The following is an 18,645-nucleotide window of genomic DNA, read 5'->3' as shown; positions in this document are numbered from 1 at the left end:
ACGCATTTTTAACCATCATGAGACAACAACAAAATATCACCTATGATTTCAAGAATGAATACAACCTACCTACAACGACCTACGTAATAGAACCGACGACAGTGCTGCAGGTGATAATTTACTTTCTACGTCGAGCATTTAAGCAGGTATAAATATGAAAGATTAAAATAAGAGGGGATTAAGATTTCGCGAAATAAGTCTCATCTTTCTTCGTCAAGATGCCGACGCCGCTTGCTCGTGTAATGAAAATAGTGAGAAAATTTACCAAATTAACTAGATTTTTGGCTCGGGTTGGGTGTAAAAACTTGAGCTCAAATTCAGATCAAGGGGCGAAGGGTTCAACGCAATATAACGCGTGGATCGGAATACGCTCCGAGAATATTTTATACGCGTTCATTTAAAAGAAAACACTTTCGATGTTTATAAGGTCGTACTCAGATTTCAATTCGCAGAAGCGTCACGATAAATCACTCGGCTCGTCGCGGGTTTATTGCCTCGTTAAAATTTATAACGTAAACGCATTACAAACTCTTGTAAATACTTCAATTAACGAAAAAACACTTTGCGCTCCGGTGTGAATGAATCATTGACCAGTAGACCGTTGTCATATGAGTGCACTGTGGAGGTAAAAGGGTAAAGGTATTCTTCTTAGGACGACGACTCGAAACGGGAGAAAGAAGCTTCTTCGGTGCGATAATTCGAAACCAGTTTACAAGAGAATCTCGTTTAACGTTTACCGTATACGTGCTATGTGGGTCACTATAGACACAGTTACCTATAGCGCAATGTATGCAAGCGTAAATTTAACAAATATCGCACAATCACGTGCTTCCATAGAACATACATTAGCTAGGTACTTATTGCAATGTCCAGATATACGAATAAGTAATTATTACCAACCGACGATTTAAATTAATGTATTTTAGACATGAAAATAATACCATTTACGATGAGTTTTAGGAAGTGAATTAAGACTGGCGTGTATGAATAGTAGTGCACACCCAGGCGCATCATCAAAGAACAAAAAAAAATCCTACTAATCACAGCGATAAAACATTTATTGAAAAGAGCACTTTTAGGCTTGATTACTAACAACGGATACATCATTTTTTTTTTTAATTATAAAAGTATAAATTGTCTGGAAATAACACAACTCTAAGAATTAGAATTCAGGTAACTAACACAGAAATGCTTCGAAAAACATCCTCGATATTTTGGAAGAAACTAAAAGCATTTTATGATGTTTTAGGCGAGTATTCGAAGCCAATAAAAAAATCTCAATTTGAAAATATGTTTGATTACAATATACGAATTTTTAAACTAATTTCTTTTGCGACGTGATTGATAACATAATTGCAAGTACTTTATTGTTAGGTTCTGGTAACAAATTATCATTCGAATGTAGAGTCAAACTCGATAATTCAAATAACACGATTTTATTATCATTACATCGACTTTCTCGAGTAGACGTAAAAAATGATTCATCTCCTAGGCGTAGCGAACAACGTAAGTTTAAAGATTTTTTACCCAGGTTATGGCCTAATAATGTTTCGTGTGGGTTTTACTTTTAAATTTTGATTGAATTTATGCGTTGTGTGATACCGTATCGGTACCGAAGAAATACGAAATTTTAGTTGAATCGTAGAGGTAATGTTGCTAACGTGAGCTAAATGGCATTTTCTTTCTACTTCCTCTCGCTCTCATCTGGAAAGACGGAGGAAGTTAATAGGTATTTTAAACAGTCAAATTTTTTGTTCATTATTTTTATTTTTTTGAAGCACCAAAGCATCTTTTTGAAAACAAACTCTCATTCTCTCTAATTACCCACTTTGTTGGCTACGCCAATTTGCAAATTTTTGAGATAGGTATTACTGATCAAGTACATACATACGTATGTGAAATTTTTTGAACTACGAATTGGTACATGGTACATTTATGTTATGTTCTTATGAATTTTTGATAATTTTGTAAAACTGTTTTAAACCTTTTCTTTCAAGAAAGATCACTACTTTTATATCATAATGAGAATATCTCCAAACACAGTGACATTTTTCATAGCAGTATGATGGTAAGAGAATACCTACCTACTCAATTTCGATGTTGATACTTTCATTGCGCCGCAAAGGCAAGTTTTTCAACCTGTTGTTGCTCTTTTTGTGACAAAAGTCAGTGGTTTTTGATTTTTAAACGTGTCTGTGTAATGACTGGATTTTTTCAAAAAACTTGTATAGAAACTACAGGTTTAAATTGAATAATTTTCGTTGTATTTTTTCCTTCTTTTGCAGATCTTCTCTCAGATTTTTGTCTAGGGAAAAGTGATATTCCTTATGAATTTTTTTCTACTGATGTGTATATCATTCTCCATATCCTACCTACTCATGGTGAAGTAGGATTAATTTATTTTTGTTTTGTATATGGTGGATTTTAATGTGCCTTAAAACGGTTTGAAACAGTTTCCAATCGATTTGGCAGGTCGAAAATAGGGTATATCCCAAATTTCAATAGGTCAATTTGATAAAATGTTGATTTTTTTCTCACATTTTGGCCAAAATTTGATTTTTGAAAATTCACCAAAATCGAAAAAAGCACTTTAGCACTTGAAGTTTTGACAGGTGATGAATTTTTGCCTGCTCTTTCGATCTGAAAATTTTTATTCTAGTCCTATGTTGGAACGCAAAATCTGCGATTTTGGCTGACCTGTCAATTAAAATGGCCGCCATTTTGTAAGTAGGGCCACTTTTTTTTGAGGAGGATAAGGGCTAGAAATGTTCCTTAGGACTCCCCCTTCAAGAAAAAAGTTGTCTCGGAGGATCGGCAGGGGTGTGCAAGTGATCCTTATGCGAGCCCCCCGACTATTAGTTCAAAAATAAAGTTTGTACTTGTACCTACTTGTCTTAGTAACAAATGTTTGCCAATTTTTGAATTTGCACCAGCAGCAGAAAAATGTCAAATGTGTCTAGAGAGAAACATAAATTCTTTCAGCATTGCTTTCAAAAAGATAGATATGTATGTATTTCAAAAAAAAAAAAAGATATGTGAAAATTTCGTATTTCCAATTGAAAAAAAGTTCATATTTTCGTAAATTGTTGAATTTTTTATGCGTAGCATTTTTAGCGGTTATTTTATTGATTTATCTAAATAATTACATCTATACATGCCCTCAGATTCGATTTCTTATTTCAATACAAACATACGAATATGTACATACAATGAAATGACGCTTAAACTTAACAAAAAAAAAAAAAATTGTAATTGAAAATCATTGAAAAATTAACGTCTTTTTCAAAGACGACGACGTACAAAGTTATGTTAAGTAATTGTATAGTTTGTTACATTGAAAAACAAAAAGGGTAGAAAGAGAACCTCTATGTATAGCAGAATAATTACATGTTTCTGATGTGATATATCGATTAAAATAAAATTACTTTACAAATTGGGCTCAGGTAATTTGTAAAGTATTTTTATTTATTCTCGCGCTGATTGTTTTAACGGAAATAGTAGTGATTAAAACGAACAAAATAAAAACAAAAAAAACAAAAACGTATTTTGTACAAAAGAATATAAAAGTTTTATACACAATTAACATGATTAGTAACCTGCACATTATTTTAAAATAATTAACTATATAAAATAAAAATCTATCAAAACATTTAAAAACATATATATTGATATACAATATGGTATTGTCTCGTGTTTTGAAACTCCTAATGATGCGTAATCGTATGTTTTAACACATCACAGTCTTCTGTTCTCGGTATATAATCGTCGTAGAATTTTTTCTAAAGATCAATTAGTTTTTTGTTCGATGCTATACTTAAATAGGTAGGTATTTTTGATTCTAAAAAAAATTCTCGCATGTGGGAAAATTCTATATTATGTTTTTGGTATTCTAATATTGAAAATTTTTCTATTATTATAGTTACAGGGTGTCCGAAAAAACCTGAATATTCAAAAAAAAAAAAATGTTTAAATATAATTTTTATTACGAGTAATTTCAGCTTCAGTTTTATAGAGTAACTTATGAGGATGAACAAACGAAGTTCTTCAACAAAAAAAGTATCTTCCTTTAAAATTGAAAAAGCTACAAGCAACAGGTAAATGTGACTCCCTGGTAAATTCAAACCCATTTCGTTGGAAGGGGCTTTCTGTTTGTCTATAAAATTTGGTATTTTATGTGGATACAATCACACATCGGACACCCTGCAAAATTGAAATTTATTTGTACGTAAGGACAGGGTACAAAATTGGAAAAAAGTAACGAGTGTACGTATATTCTGAAATCGACAGATAAATTTGTATTGAATTTGTACATATTTCAAGTCATATGAAAATCGCCTTTTAAAATACGCGTAAAAGTTTTCTTAAATTGATGATTGGCTAGTGCATAACAGAAAGGATTTATCGGGCTGTTAGCGTAGCATAGGAAATAAGAAAACATAAACAAATGTTCATTGGTACAAGGAGGATCTTTACAAAATCCCTCAACTAATGCTAGTACATGATAAGGAGTCCAACAAGCTACAAACGCACCCAAAATGAACGAAATAGTACGAAATGCTTTTCTGGCTCGGTTTTCAGATTTTGATTTCTGTCTACCGAACAATGGCCCCGCTTTTCTCTTCTTACCTTTGAAACGACTACCAATAGATCTCATGAATTCTCTGGTAGAACCTTTTTTGGAGGTTTTCGAGTCTGATTTTTCTTCTAGTTGGTATTGTTCTTGAGCCAGAGCAGTGGTTATTCCAGAAGTGGACATAGCTGATACTACGGTAGCAGGCGTTCCGGCGGTTTGCGAAGGTTCTTCGGTTTCTTCGACAGTGATGACCATGGTAGAGGCTTTTTCGGTATCAAGGTCGACGGTAACCGCGGTATCAACTTTGGACACGACCGGCGTATTGGTGGCTTTTGAGTTGCTATTCATCATTTGCTGAGCAGCAGCTCTTAGCAGGGCGGCTTGTAGCAGTGATGTGGTGCTGGTTGCTACGTGTACCGGAGATGGTGGCCCGGTTGACGATGTGTTTGGGAAACTCATCGAAGATGGAGGACTTTCGATGTTTGGGGACGGTATGATTATGGAGCTTTCGTCCATGTATTTCAAATCGGCGGTATCCAGACCAATGAGCATATCGTAGGTGACGGTACTGTTGCCTATAAATAAACTTTTTGGTCGACCTAAGCTGGAAGATGAACTCTCTGAAACCGAGGTGCTGGTGCGGAACTGCGACGGAGGTGTTATTATGCGATGGAATTTTTTCAAACTACTTTGATTGCTCCATTTACCGGAACCGGAAATTTCACTTTTCTCTTCTGGACTGCCTGGACTAGCCAGTGGAGTAAGCGTTTTAGATGATAATTGATCTGGAGTCGATCCAGCTAACGTTTCAATAGGCGAATTCGCCGGTTCGGGACTTTTTGATTCTGGTATCATACCATTAACGATGCCTACAGGATTGACCGGCTCTGAACTTTTTAATTCCGGTATCATTCCATTAATGATGCCGTTAACGCTGCTACGTTTCAGCGTAATCGCTTCTTCTGGTTTTTCAAACGGTTTCACTTTCGTAGTCTCTTCAATTTTTTCGTAAGATGCGGCTTTGATCACTTTAGCCGGAGATGGAATTTTGTTCTGGAATTTCGGTACAGATAATTCGGTCTGAAGTTCGAACGATCGTTGCAAGATACCAGGACCTGTATGAGGACTCACCAAAGCTGACTGCACTAATAACCCAGCCACCGATTTCCGCCTCAAGATCCACGTACTGGGAGCCATATTATTATTCGAAGAACTCTCGTCGTCTGATTCAAAAGTCGGACTACTGCTGCGTTCTTTTTCGACGATAACGATTTCGGTTTTTTTATCGTGATTGTTTGTGGCAGTATTGGACGACGTTGTGCATTTCGACGAAATATTCTGACCCGATGTCGACTCGCCGCCACTACTTTGCTGGCCCACCGTCAAACCTCCCTCAGTCAAGCCGTGGCAGACTTTAGTATTATTCTCACTAGTGATAACTTTGGAATCCAGACCAGCCGCTCGGCCTGCCATTCCCTGCATCGCTCCCGCACTGAGTGCCACCATGGAACGCATTTTTCTTTGCTTCGCTTCGCTTTTCTTCTGCATCTCGTAAGCTACCCGGTAGATTCCGCCGTACAAAACGAACAGCACCACCAACGTTACCCAATAGTATCCGATTATCAGGGCTGTATTGAAGACCGGGTTTTTCAAGAATTGTACGGCGCATTGGCCTGGCAGTAGATCGCGATAGCCGACAAAATGCTCCCAACCAAATATACTAATGAAAAATAACAAGGCCGGTACTATCCACGTTATCGTCACCATCCATATTACTTTGTTTTTCGTCCTCCAACCGCGATATTTGGCCGCGAATTTTACCGAACAGTATCGATCGATTGTTATTAATAATACGGTGTACTGTGATACAAGACATACCGTGTAATCCACCGAAAGCCACAAATCACATAGTAATGGCCCTAGTTCCCAGTATCCAGTTATCACGTACACAGAATAAAATGGCATCGATACAGTACCTGTAACCAAAAACGGAATACCAACTGTATTATGCACGTGTGGGTTCATGAGGTGATGAAAAAAAAAATTGAGCGAGCATATTACAAGTAGGCCTTTTTTCAAAACACGCCTCCCCCCTCGTGGATCTGGAAATGAGATAAAGTAATTTGATTTAGGTAGCCTATCCATCTCTTAAAGCTTTAGAAAACCAACATCTTTTCAAAAAGAAGGCCAAAATTCCGATTCGGTATTCGTCTCGTGGTATAAATGAATTGAAAAGATTAAAAAATGACTCCAAAAATTCATCATGTACCTACCTCGAGTCCTGGACACTTGAAAAACTTTATTTTAAATAATTCGTCGACTTTGATAGGTATTGATATTGGAAATACATTTAGATAGGAAAGAATTTTCATCAAGTAGGTAAATAAAAGCCAAAAAATCAAAATTCGAAAAGATTCAAAAAATGAACGAATTTTTATTTTTTTGTTGTGAGTGTAATTTTTATCAACTTTTTCATGAAGTACGTCAGAAACAGGTCAAAATAAGACAACTCAATAAATTTAAACTTTTTTTGATGTTTGAAATTGAAAATTGAATTTTTTCGAATTTTGATTTTTTGTGAGGAGTTCATTTTATCGAGTGAAAGGTTTTTTTCAACTTTTTCAACAGATACGTAAAAATAGGGGTCAAATGGGTCAACTTCACGTATCAAAACTTTTTTTCATGTTTTAAATCAAAAAATCCCATTTTTTCGCAAACTTTAAATTTTTTATAATCAACTTTGCAACATGGTACCATCCCAATTTTTTAATATGTTGTTCAGCATAAAAAGTTGTCTATAATATATTTTTTTCAGAATTTTTGAGAGTCGGAACGAAATGAAAACTACGTTTCAAAACTTTTTGAGCTGATTTTTTGTACGAAAAGAAGTGGCAACACTGATTTTTATGATACCTCCAAAAAGCCTTTTAAAACCCCTAACTATGGGAGAATGATCCATTTTGGTAGGTATCTCGGTAATCGAGTAATCCACTGCTGAAATGGATGATATTTTCGATTCACTGAAAACTTTGACACCCCCTGGCTGCCTTTAAAAATGGGCTAGGCTAGAGACCTGCGATTCGCTCCTTTGGTCATCCCTTCGGAAGGTCTTTCCACAGGAAAAATTTAAAAATAATCGCCGAACCCCCTTACTACTTCTTGGTCCAACTGACATGGAATGACCCAGTTGGGGGGATTGATTGTTCATCTGTGCTTTGTACATAGGTCACTTATCGTTACTATTGTTTTGACAATTTAATTTCATACTCAATTCCATATTTTTATTTTACTAATACATATATTTTTTTTTTTGAAGTGAGGAGGAGTCTCCCTCAGGTCTTTGTCCCTTTCCAATGAGGTAGATATATTTATTTTACGTACAATATCATTGCCTATATCAATCGTCTCATATATCACACGACCAAAGCCTAACACCTCACTTATCCACATCATCTTAAATCAAATTATCTCAACAACATTATTCGTCTAGAAACATCTAGCATCGTTTACGTTTGAATTTTTTTACGAATTTTTTAAAACCAAAATGCATATCTAGATTTATACTCGGCAAGCGTAAAAACTCACGATACATCGAGTATATTCTCGCCATGTCCGAGTTTTATTATCCTTATCGGGATTTTGTGGGAAATTTTCATTCTTACCGAGACGTAAGATGTATGATAAATGTTTAGATTAGATTTTTACCGAATCTTATATGGAAAGGTACTAGACAGGATTTATCTTTCAAGAGAGCTTATATGTCGAAAGAATAAAAAGCCGAATCGAAACACTCTTTTACTGACTTCACAACGTCTTTAACGCGCCATTGGTAGCGTAAAATTCTTGTATACCTGTGAAAGTTCACTTGCGTTGCGTTTTTTTCTTTCTCTTTTACTTCTAAATTGCACATAAATTGAAAAACGTCAATTTTGCAATTGAAATCTATGAATTTTCTTTCTATACGTATGTTTGACGAGTAGGTATTGAGCTATTACGACGCGCGACAAAAGGTTAACGGGGTTCAAATGTATATGGTTAGGTGGGTAAAGAGTAAAGACACGTCGAGCAAATGTTATGCATCCATATACCTACACCTTTATACCTACCTATCAAGTATCGTCAACTATTAATAATTCAAAAAGAAAAAAAAAAGTAAGAGAAAAAATCGCAACCAAGATGACATAAATATAGAGAAAAAATAACTATAGTAAAAATACCTATTCACCTAACGCGCATATTTTCTTTCATGCTTCACTCGTTGCTTAACGCGCATAAGCTTATAATCGAAATAAGTCGTTAGAAAATTACAAATTCTGCCTTTCGTTGTTGTAGTAAACAATACTTTGAAGAAGGAATTCACGAATTCGTAAAATTAAGTAGTAGATATCCAAAGAACACGCTATTTTTGTAGCTAGGTAGTTTTTTTTCTCGATAAATAATTAAAAACAAACACATCGATGGGTAGACTTATTATTACGGTCGTGAAAAATATTATTCGCTTACGAAAGAATGCGCAATTCGTAATTGTTTACGGAAATTTGAATAACGAGCTCGATCTGAAGTTTAAAGAAAGTAAAAAAAGAAGCCCCAGAGGGTTATACCGTTAAAACAAAGTAACCTTTCAAAACAATTACCACTTTCAATGTGAAGTTGAGATAAAAATCTGATGATAAAAGTTGCCTTTAGTGAATCGATTCAGAAATATTCGTCTTTTTGCGCGATTATTATAGGTACTTAGGTAAATGAACTTAAAAAGAATACATTTTGTCGAGAAAAAAAAAGTACCCAAATAAAGACTGCATCGAACACCTCGATGCATTTTAAACGAATGATTGAAAGAAAATCGATTTCATGTTGCTTTTGAAATATTTTTTCATTCAACCTTCAAATTACGACAATGGTGAAAAAAGTAGCTGTGTTGGCAGAATACGAAGAAAATTTGCCAAAACAAAAGATTTTTCGGCTGCGAAGGTATTCGTAATGCCAAGAAAAATACGCGAAGAGTTTAAATATGAAAATCGACGAAAAAAATTAAAGAAATTAATTTTTTATGCGAAAATACGTGTAGATATAGCGATAAAAATTGTATAATTTCTAAAGCAAAACTCCTGAGAATTATACCAGATGGGTGAAATATTTGACACATTTTCCCGCTTCCAGTCTGTTACTTTTCCATTTTAAAAATCTACCAATAACGAAATTCTTTATCATACCAAAGCTCTTATAAATCGAGGAATTCAAAATTTTATCGAAACAGCCCAGACCAATAACTGATATTTGCAGAGTGGAACTTTCTAATTTGAATCCATACATCATCGTCGTATCAATTTTATAAAAGATTAGATCTAAAAAAACAAAAAAATTATCAGCCTTATCGATTTAATTGAATCATTTTAACAATGGCTTCATTTTGGACCACGTTTAATCTATAATGGACGATTTAAATGTCGATGAAAAAAAAATACCTAGTAGGTACAAAAAATGAAAGTGTCAAATTTCTCGTTCGATGTTGTTGGTAAACAACGTTTGTATAGCATCAACCATCAATGTAACCTTGTTAATTAATTGGAAAGTTAGCTATTTCGGTGATTCGTATCGTTAAATCAGCACACAGATGATATCAAAATATAATTCGAATCATAATAAAGAAGAAAATCAAGATACACACCGTACCTACCTATATAAAGTATGCATTATAATTAATACCGGAAATGGGAATAATGCTACCTAAGCCACTAAAATAAACAATTTGTCGGAAAAAAGTAACCATAATGCAGCTTGAAATGTGTGTTAATTTTTCGCGCATCATTTTTCGACGAGATAAAAAAAGAAATTACGTGATTTAATAAGTCAACGTAGGTAGGTACATGATGAGGAGTTTTTTTTTTTTTTTTTACCGGATTAGACGATGGTGTTGTAGTGTTGAAAATTGAATAAGTTCATTTTGAAGTTTTTTCCTCTTCGGCTGCTTTAAAGCTGGCGAGGTTTTTTTTTCCTCGAGAGTTACAAAATAGAATTAAGCATTAGCTTCTGAAAAGAGGGAAGGTTAATTATAAAGATGATTTTGGTCTCATTAGGATTTAGCTTTTAAGGATATTATAGTACGTATTTTACGGCGTTAATTTGAAAAATGGCAACTTGTAGCTGTCAATAAAAATTGACGTACCTAATTTTTCGCGAAAAGTTCGGTAATTTCTTTAATTAAAGCTGCTTTCTCAGTTTTTCCCCCCAAAATCTTTATCAATAGGAGTTAATTTTTTTCTTCTTATTTTTCAGAACAAAAAATTTAAATCCAGCTCACCAGTGATAAAAAATATCTGATTATTTGATTTCATTACCTACTCGCTCATTTCGATAAGAATGTTTATTCGTAACGTGAAATGTAATTCATTGCAACATCTTGGAGATCGGTATTATAGATAGGTAAGGTACGTAAGTAGTAAGAGGTGAGAAATACCTATTAAAAGATCCGTTGCCGCTAACGAAGCTATAAAATAGTTGCTAGGTTGTCTGATTGTTCTATCGACCATGAACGCAAGGAGCACAAGAATATTTCCGGACACTGTCAGTATGATACAAGATATCAGCACTACTGTGATTATAATACTCTGCCATAATTTAAACGGAGGAAGAACTGGAGTTAGTTTGCTTTCCGTGGAAGATATGTTACTCATCATGGATGCTGAAGCGTTAACGTACAGATAGTCTGAAATATTCGATTCTTGAATTTCCAAAAAGTTGTTGTCAAAATCAGCCACCAGCTCGCCTTTGCTCCATAGTGCTTCGTAGCTAAAAAGGTACACAAATGTATCATTAAAAAAAAAATCGAAAAAAAAACACGAAATTATGAATGAAGTGATGTTGATTTATTCAAGGAATGGGCTGTTTTAATTTTATTATTGTTTTATGAATTTAAATACAGTAAGTCCCGCTTATTAGAATCGATTTGGGACCAGGTATGTTTGATTCTATAAACCGGAGTATTCTATAAAGCGGAAGGATAAAAAATACAAAATTCCAAATTATGTTGAGATTTTATCACTTTTTGATGTGTTTTGAAGTCAATTCTAATACTTTTTTGGTTTTTTAGTTACGTTCAGCCTTTTAATATGTTTTGAACACTTTTTTGTACGAATTTTATAAAATTAAAAAAAAATTCCATCATCTTATACCAATTTTCACCAACTTAGAATATTTATTTTCGCGTTTTTATGTCATTTTCACATGTTTTCATTTAATTTTTGTTGAATTTTGCCAAAATTCATGCTTTTTTTCCATTTTTGAATTCTATTAACCGAATGAAATGCTCCTTATTATTCCAATAAACGGGAAAATTTGCATGTAGGAAGATACAAATGTTCTGTCCCAGCACATTCCATTCCATTAACCGAATTATTCTATTATCCGCGATTCTAATAAGCGGGACTTACTGTACTTAGGTAGGCAATTATCAAAAGTTGAATTTAAAAACGGAGCGTACAGACTGCATTTTTTCGAAACAAAATTTGCATTTAAAATTTGCTCAAAATGGTTTAAAATAACTAGATATTCCGCATCATCAATTCGAAACTTGAAAATATGAACAGGTAGCGTAAATACAGCGAAAAGTTTTTTCCAAATTTATCGACTAATTTATGTCTGGCATTATGATGACACTTGTTCCTACTACATGTGTAAGTTGACAAATTAATTTCACCGATCGGCGATTAATTTACCTTTGAACAGGATCCAAAACTGGTTTCAATATAGCGGCTGTCAAATTATAAACTGTTTTACATTGTTCACTAAGCAGTCTTTGATAAGCGAATTTACACTGTGTATCTTTTTCTTCGCCCAGTTTCCTGAAACACAAATTTATAAAATACAACATGTTAATCAAGTGTTGAAGAAAAGAAAAGTAAACTGTTAAAGAAGTTTTATCAAATGTCATGAGATAAATTTGCTCTTTTTCTAGGTAATTGAAGAGTTTGTGTGAGGTAGGGGGAGGGAATGGAAAGTTCAGAGATGTTTAATGTAGGATCGAGCTCGACATCTTCAAATTAGTGACAACGAATGAGCTACTCGATTTATTTATTTAATGAGCCATATACAGCAACTTATCGGCTAGACTTTGATTTTTTTTCAAATGTTGATCAGAATTAGAGGATTATAGTGCTCCATTGGGTCTGGGGCAGGAAAAGCTACGTTTGAAAATGAGTTTGTTGAAAAACAAAGAAAAACTCTCTTTATACATGTATGTGTACGATTTTTAGTTTTGAGCTTCTCAAATTTTAATTAAGTACTAAATGATTTGTAAATTAAATCTTGGAAAATTTTTTTCAAATTTTCGTTAAGAAAAAAAATTTAAAAATGAAAATTTTTATTATGCAGGACCATAGGGTGTAATAGATTCTTCTGATCCTTCCGGTCAGAAAAGTAAATTTTTTTGTTCAAAAATCCTTCTTTTTCGAATTTTTGGACTGTCATTTTTAATCAAAATTAAGCTATGAAAGATGTCTTAATTTTTCATTTGTTGAATGTTGAAATAGGTATAGGTTGCTTTGTTTTCTCGATAGTTTAAAACGTATTTTTTTTTCATTTTTTTAGGGGGCAGGGGCTGAAGGTTCTTTTTTTTAGTTTTGTTATTTTGTTAGACATCCTGATTTTAAAATTTCAAAATAATTTATAATCAATTCAGTGTACCCTACCTTTCCTTTACAATGCTTGATAAATGAACATTTTTGAAAAATTAAAAATATTTAATGTTCATAGGGTATATAATTATTATGTGTAAATCAAAAATAATTTTTAATGCATTGAGTTTTTCAAAAATCACGTTTCAATTTTAAATTTGTAATGCCTAGTTCAACGTCTCAGATGGTATGAAGTTGAAATCTATTAATAAGAAAAAATGTGTGAAAATCATATTTTCTGCAATAGTACCTTGTACGCATGTAATATTACGCGGAAATTCAACCAAAACGAAAGCTATGAAACCGCAAGTAGGTAGTACATGTAAAAAATATGGTCTTTGTAAGATTTCCAAGTTACACACTTTACCGCAGATACTTTTTCTCCATGTAGGTCATTAACATGGTATAAAGTTTTAATTATAGGGTAATCGTGGGGTCAAAAAAAGAGGTATTCTATCAAAGAAATTTTCTAGGTAAAAGCTCTCTTGAACGTGGCAAATAATAAACGCAGCGAGCAATGAAAGGGATAGTCTGCGCGTAACTGCATTCTTGTTGAGCAAGTTTTTCATCGGTTTCTATAGGTTTTTAATTGAATATGAATATATTATAAAGCAAAAGTCGGAATTTTCAGAAGTACGTGTTCAATTTTTTTTCATTACAAGCGTTAGATAAACGAGAGTGATATTCAAAAGATCAGAATTTGTTTTATCATTGAGAAAAAAGTAAACTTTTTTTTCTGGCAGTTATTCATTAACAGCGAATCTCTAAAAAAAAAAAAAAAAAAATGAAAACGAAAACAAAGGCTTTGCTATGAATTCAAAATTATGGACAAGTTTAAATGTTGAAACTGGAGAGTAAACGGTATAAAAATGAAATATTCGAGGTTTGCCCTTTTTTAATGAAGTGAAACAAAACCCTTTAAATGAGTGATATGGTTCGTCGAAGAAATAATGGATTGTTTCACAAATGCCACGAAAACGAATTTTCACAATCCGATTTCGCCAAAAACGTTTTCCATTTTTGACGTTTTTAGATTAATTCAAATTCTTTTCGCGAAACGCCATTCGCTAATTTTATTCCTCAATTCTTATGCGCTACGTGTTTTTTCTCTCTTGCTTTTATTTTTATTTTTATTTAATGATTTAATAATATATTTATTCTACATTATAGAACTCGTACCCTATTGTGTCTTCATTACCGATAGTAAATTCTTCACGATGTTCATTGACTCGAAACGTTACGTATAATATAGGAAATCCACAGACAAAAAATAACGAATGATAAAATTTTTTTCTTCATTTTCTATAGGTACTGAAACTATTACACGCTAGAGAGACTTCGGCTAAAAATTTACACTTAATTGATTCGCGAGTGTAGTAAATTTTGCAGTAAGTTGTTTTCATTTATTGTAACAATTAGATACGTAACAGTGAATCGAAAATTTTTCTTCCATGTTTGCGGTTTATTTTTTTCTTAGTGTGCTCATCGATGCAGTAGATTTTTTTATAAGTAGATTTAATAGGTAGAGTGCGAGACATTTTCTTCCTTTTGTGGACGCGTAGAATGGAGTATTTCCTGGTAAAAGTGTGGAATTTTAGACACTTATTTTTTCGACGAAATGTATAACAGTATCTACCTATAGAGGTGTTTTTTTTTTTTTTTTTTTTTTTTTTGGTAGATATCTGGAATTTGAATTGCGTGATTTTTGAGATAGATAGGAGAAGTAATTTTTCATATATTTCAACAATTTTCAACTCGACACGTTGAAACAGTTTTTTAAAAAAAATTTGTTAAATTATGTATCATAGATAGAAGTAGTTGGGTACCTACTAACGTATAGAAAACCCGTTTTCATCAAAGTAGGTACCTAATATTAAATACCAATAATTTCGTGTAATCGACATTCGTGGGCGTTTAACCCCTGTGTGCGGTAGATACTAAATTTTGTCACATACTGACACACCGGTGGATAATTTCAGTGTGTTTAGAAACGCAGAACATGATGAAAATCTTTACCGTTATTGCCAATACCAACTCAAGATGGAGTAATGTTGAAAGGGTCACTTCGAATGACAGTTTTAATTTCCTGTCTGGTTCAGACAATTTTTATTAACCCTGAGAATATTTCGAATGGTATGAGGGAATAAAAAGACTTTTATTCAACATTACACCTATAAGTACGGGGAAAAAAGATTATTTGCGATTTTTAAACAAGATTATTCGATAAGTTATTATGTATCTGGCAAGGGAACCTCTCGAGTGGCTGCCTCCGATTCGAACGAGACCGCGATTTTTGGAAGGAGCATGGCCTGAAATCCCCATAACCAAAATTTTTGCTGGTTAAATTGATTTTTCAATTTTCCAGAATTTTAAAATTTTTTGATAGGCGTAGAAATCAATGTGAACCGCTACAAAACCAGTTGTGTGGCTTAAATATTCTCAGCCTGTTTGAAGGGTTTATCCACATTTAAGTTAATTTTCAGTCAAACCACTTCGAGTGCATTTTTTAAAACCAACATACCTACTAGTTAAGTGGGTAAATACATGGGGACATACAAAAAATTAAAAGATTGAAATTTTTCTGTTCGTAGGGAAGTTTCGAGCCATTCTGGAGCCTCCAACACGATTTTCGATTTCTGCAGAATTTTAAAATAATTTCTCCAGAATGTGTGGAAATTAATTCGGACTGCTCAAAATCGAGTTGTGGCTTATTCTCGACCTTTGTATTGAAAAAGTTTATCTAAATTATAGGACCGGTTTTCTGGCGGACACCTCCAATTTGTTTTACCAGAATAAGCTACATATATTTTACTAGGAAAAAAATCAGTTCAACAATAAGGTGCATACCAAATTCCAGCTTCCGAGGCTAACTTGGTAAAATTTTGATTTTTCCTCATTTTTTATTTTTTTTTTTATTTTTCAATTCCTGACATTTTGGCGTGTTCTTTTTCAATTTAGCTTGCCATGAATGGTCTAAAACCCCTATTACTGAAATTTCAGCTGTACAGAGTTGATTTTTGGCGAATTTTTGAAAAACCAAATCTGACCACCTCTGGCAAATTTTGGTTTTTGTTTGTTTGCTTGTTTTTTTTTTTTTTTAGATGAAAAATTTATTCAGAGAAAATGATAGCAATTAGTCTTAATACTTACTAATAATTATCAAACCTTTCAATCCAAATTTCATAGTTTCGAGCCATTCTAGTCAAAAGTCTCCAGCGCAATTTTCGATTTCTTCAGAATTTTGAAATGGCTTGAGAATGGCTAAGAATTATGAAATTCGGATTCAGGGGGTTGGTTTTTAGTCTAGAAGCAGCGATTTCTCTGAATTTCAAGACTTTTCTCGCAAACGGATCGAAAATTGCGCCGGAGGCTCCAAAATGGCTCGAAACTATGAAATTCGGATTCGAGGGGTTGATATTAGTTTCAGGGCTAATTTTCATAATTATTTTGTCTGAATAAATTTTCATTTTTATTTGAAAAAAAATCACCTAAATCACCTTACTAATCAATTTTGGATTTTCAAAAATTCGCCAAAAATCAATTTGGGTAGCTGAAATTTTGATTATGGGAGTTTTAGACCATGCTTTTTCCAAAAATCGCAGTCCCGTTCAAATCGGAGTCGTACCTATATCTCGAAAAGTTTCCATGTTAGTTTGGCTCAAATATTCAACAGCCAGGTGTTGTAATATTTTGCCTTGTACATATTACTGCAACCCAAACTACATGAATGCAAGTTGGTTAACACAAAAAAATTATTCTGTATTAATTCTTCGAGATTATGGTTAGCATAGGTACATTATTCCTCAAATATCTATCTATCATTACTGATTTTGAAGTGATTTCGTCACGTTGCAGAATTTTGAAAGGATCTTACAATTGTTCTCTTCAATTTTGGTTAATCTTCAGGATTAAAGTGACCCAGCGTCTTCAATTTCAAACATTGGCTATCTACGAACCCGACTTTTTTTTCTAGGACATTCAAAATGTTCAGAAAGTTGGGCTGATTTGTTTTTGCCTAAATTCAAAATTGAAGGCGATGGAATTTCAAAAAAATTGAAAATTGCAAAATTCGAAGTGCCTTTATTTCAAAAATACTGTGCCGTCGATTTTGAATTGTAGAAGTTTGAAATGTTCTTTCAAAGACTTGAGCCATTTTCACGTTTGGACAATTCCAATCAATAATACATACCTAGCTCCTTTTTTCTGCGATACTTTCAAAATTCCGCAATTGCAATATTCAAGGAACTATGCAACTTGAAAGAATAAGCTCTAAGAAGCCTATAATTTTGTCCCTTCTAGTTGCAAGATCGACAAACCAACTTATATTCACGTTTGGTTGCGGAACACCCTCCCTCTCCTTGTCTCTCTTGTACACAGTAAATACCCAAAAAACCTTAACTCGTAATACCTAGGTACTTATTTCAAAGTGAAAGGAAACGAATAGAATCTTGGAAAATGCAAATAGGTAAAACACAACGCTGGAAAATAGTTCGTACATCATCGACTCATCGTCCATATCCTAATGTAACGGGATTCTTGTTTATCAAAATATCTACTCAATATTACATATTAGCTTCCTATACAGGAATATTATTAGATCAAAATAAGTTTCACGTATTATAACAGAAGAGGATATCGAAATAAAGTGCCTATATTCTATTACATTGCTTTTACCAGCCTTCCATATTCATCCCAGGTTTATCTCTCAATTAAGCAACCCTTTTCTAAAAGGTTTTCATTCCAACAAAATTGGTGCAGTTTACCTGACAAACTTCTAGCATATCGAAAAGCTGATGCCTTGTTCAAGCTGCCTATTATAGCAATATAAGCTGCGAAGCTTTGACTCTTAAATACATACAACGACAATTGACCTTTGTATAACGCAGTGTTTATGGTAAATTGCGATCTAACTTTACTAATAGACCATATTTTCGTAAACCAAAAGCTTTCACGAATATGAAAACTCTTTGATACGCTTAATTCAATGCATATTTAGATAACGATACTCAACCTGTTCCTGTAGGTTATAATAATTTACTCGCAAGTAAAAAAAAATCATCGTTCATCGCGTTCAACGTTTTATTGTTCTGATAAAAAGTCGAAAAAAATACTGAATTAACTTGATACTTTATTTTACCTCCGGCGAAACTACCACTTTTTTTAAATTAGCAAAAAATTTATTAACTGGTAAAAGATATTGTACATACAAGAGAAAATATGCTTTTGTAGTGTACATCTACATCTGCGTAAAAGACTAAAAGAACCTTTACATTTAATTTTTTTTCCCTCTCTCTCGTAATTTTAATTTCACATTCATGGTAAATTACACACTTCTTTTCTTTTTCCCCTCTTATCATTTCTTCCAAATTCGCAATGTAGTAAAAGCTCAATTGTGAGAAA

The 18,645-nt window shown here is 33.3% G+C and overlaps 1 protein-coding gene across 1 annotated transcript in view; it reads right to left on the bottom strand.

Moving 5' to 3' along the window:
• Positions 1-1,040: 1,040 nt before the first annotated feature.
• Positions 1,041-18,645, bottom strand: part of mAChR-B (muscarinic acetylcholine receptor) — a 102,313-nt gene continuing 84,708 nt past the window's right edge. Inside the window, exons 3-5 of the mRNA XM_065357707.1 lie at positions 12,289-12,414; positions 11,031-11,362; positions 1,041-6,549 (exon numbers count right to left, since the gene is read on the bottom strand). Coding sequence (XP_065213779.1) covers positions 4,316-6,549; positions 11,031-11,362; positions 12,289-12,414 — 2,692 coding nt within the window. The 3' untranslated portion in view covers positions 1,041-4,315. The remainder of the gene's footprint in view (positions 6,550-11,030; positions 11,363-12,288; positions 12,415-18,645) is intronic.

Source organism: Planococcus citri, chromosome 3, assembly GCF_950023065.1.
Source record: "Planococcus citri chromosome 3, ihPlaCitr1.1, whole genome shotgun sequence".
Taxonomy (NCBI): Eukaryota; Metazoa; Arthropoda; class Insecta; order Hemiptera; family Pseudococcidae; genus Planococcus; species Planococcus citri.
The sequence above is the reverse complement of the archived record's forward strand: the minus strand, read 5'-3'. Positions and strand labels throughout refer to the sequence as shown.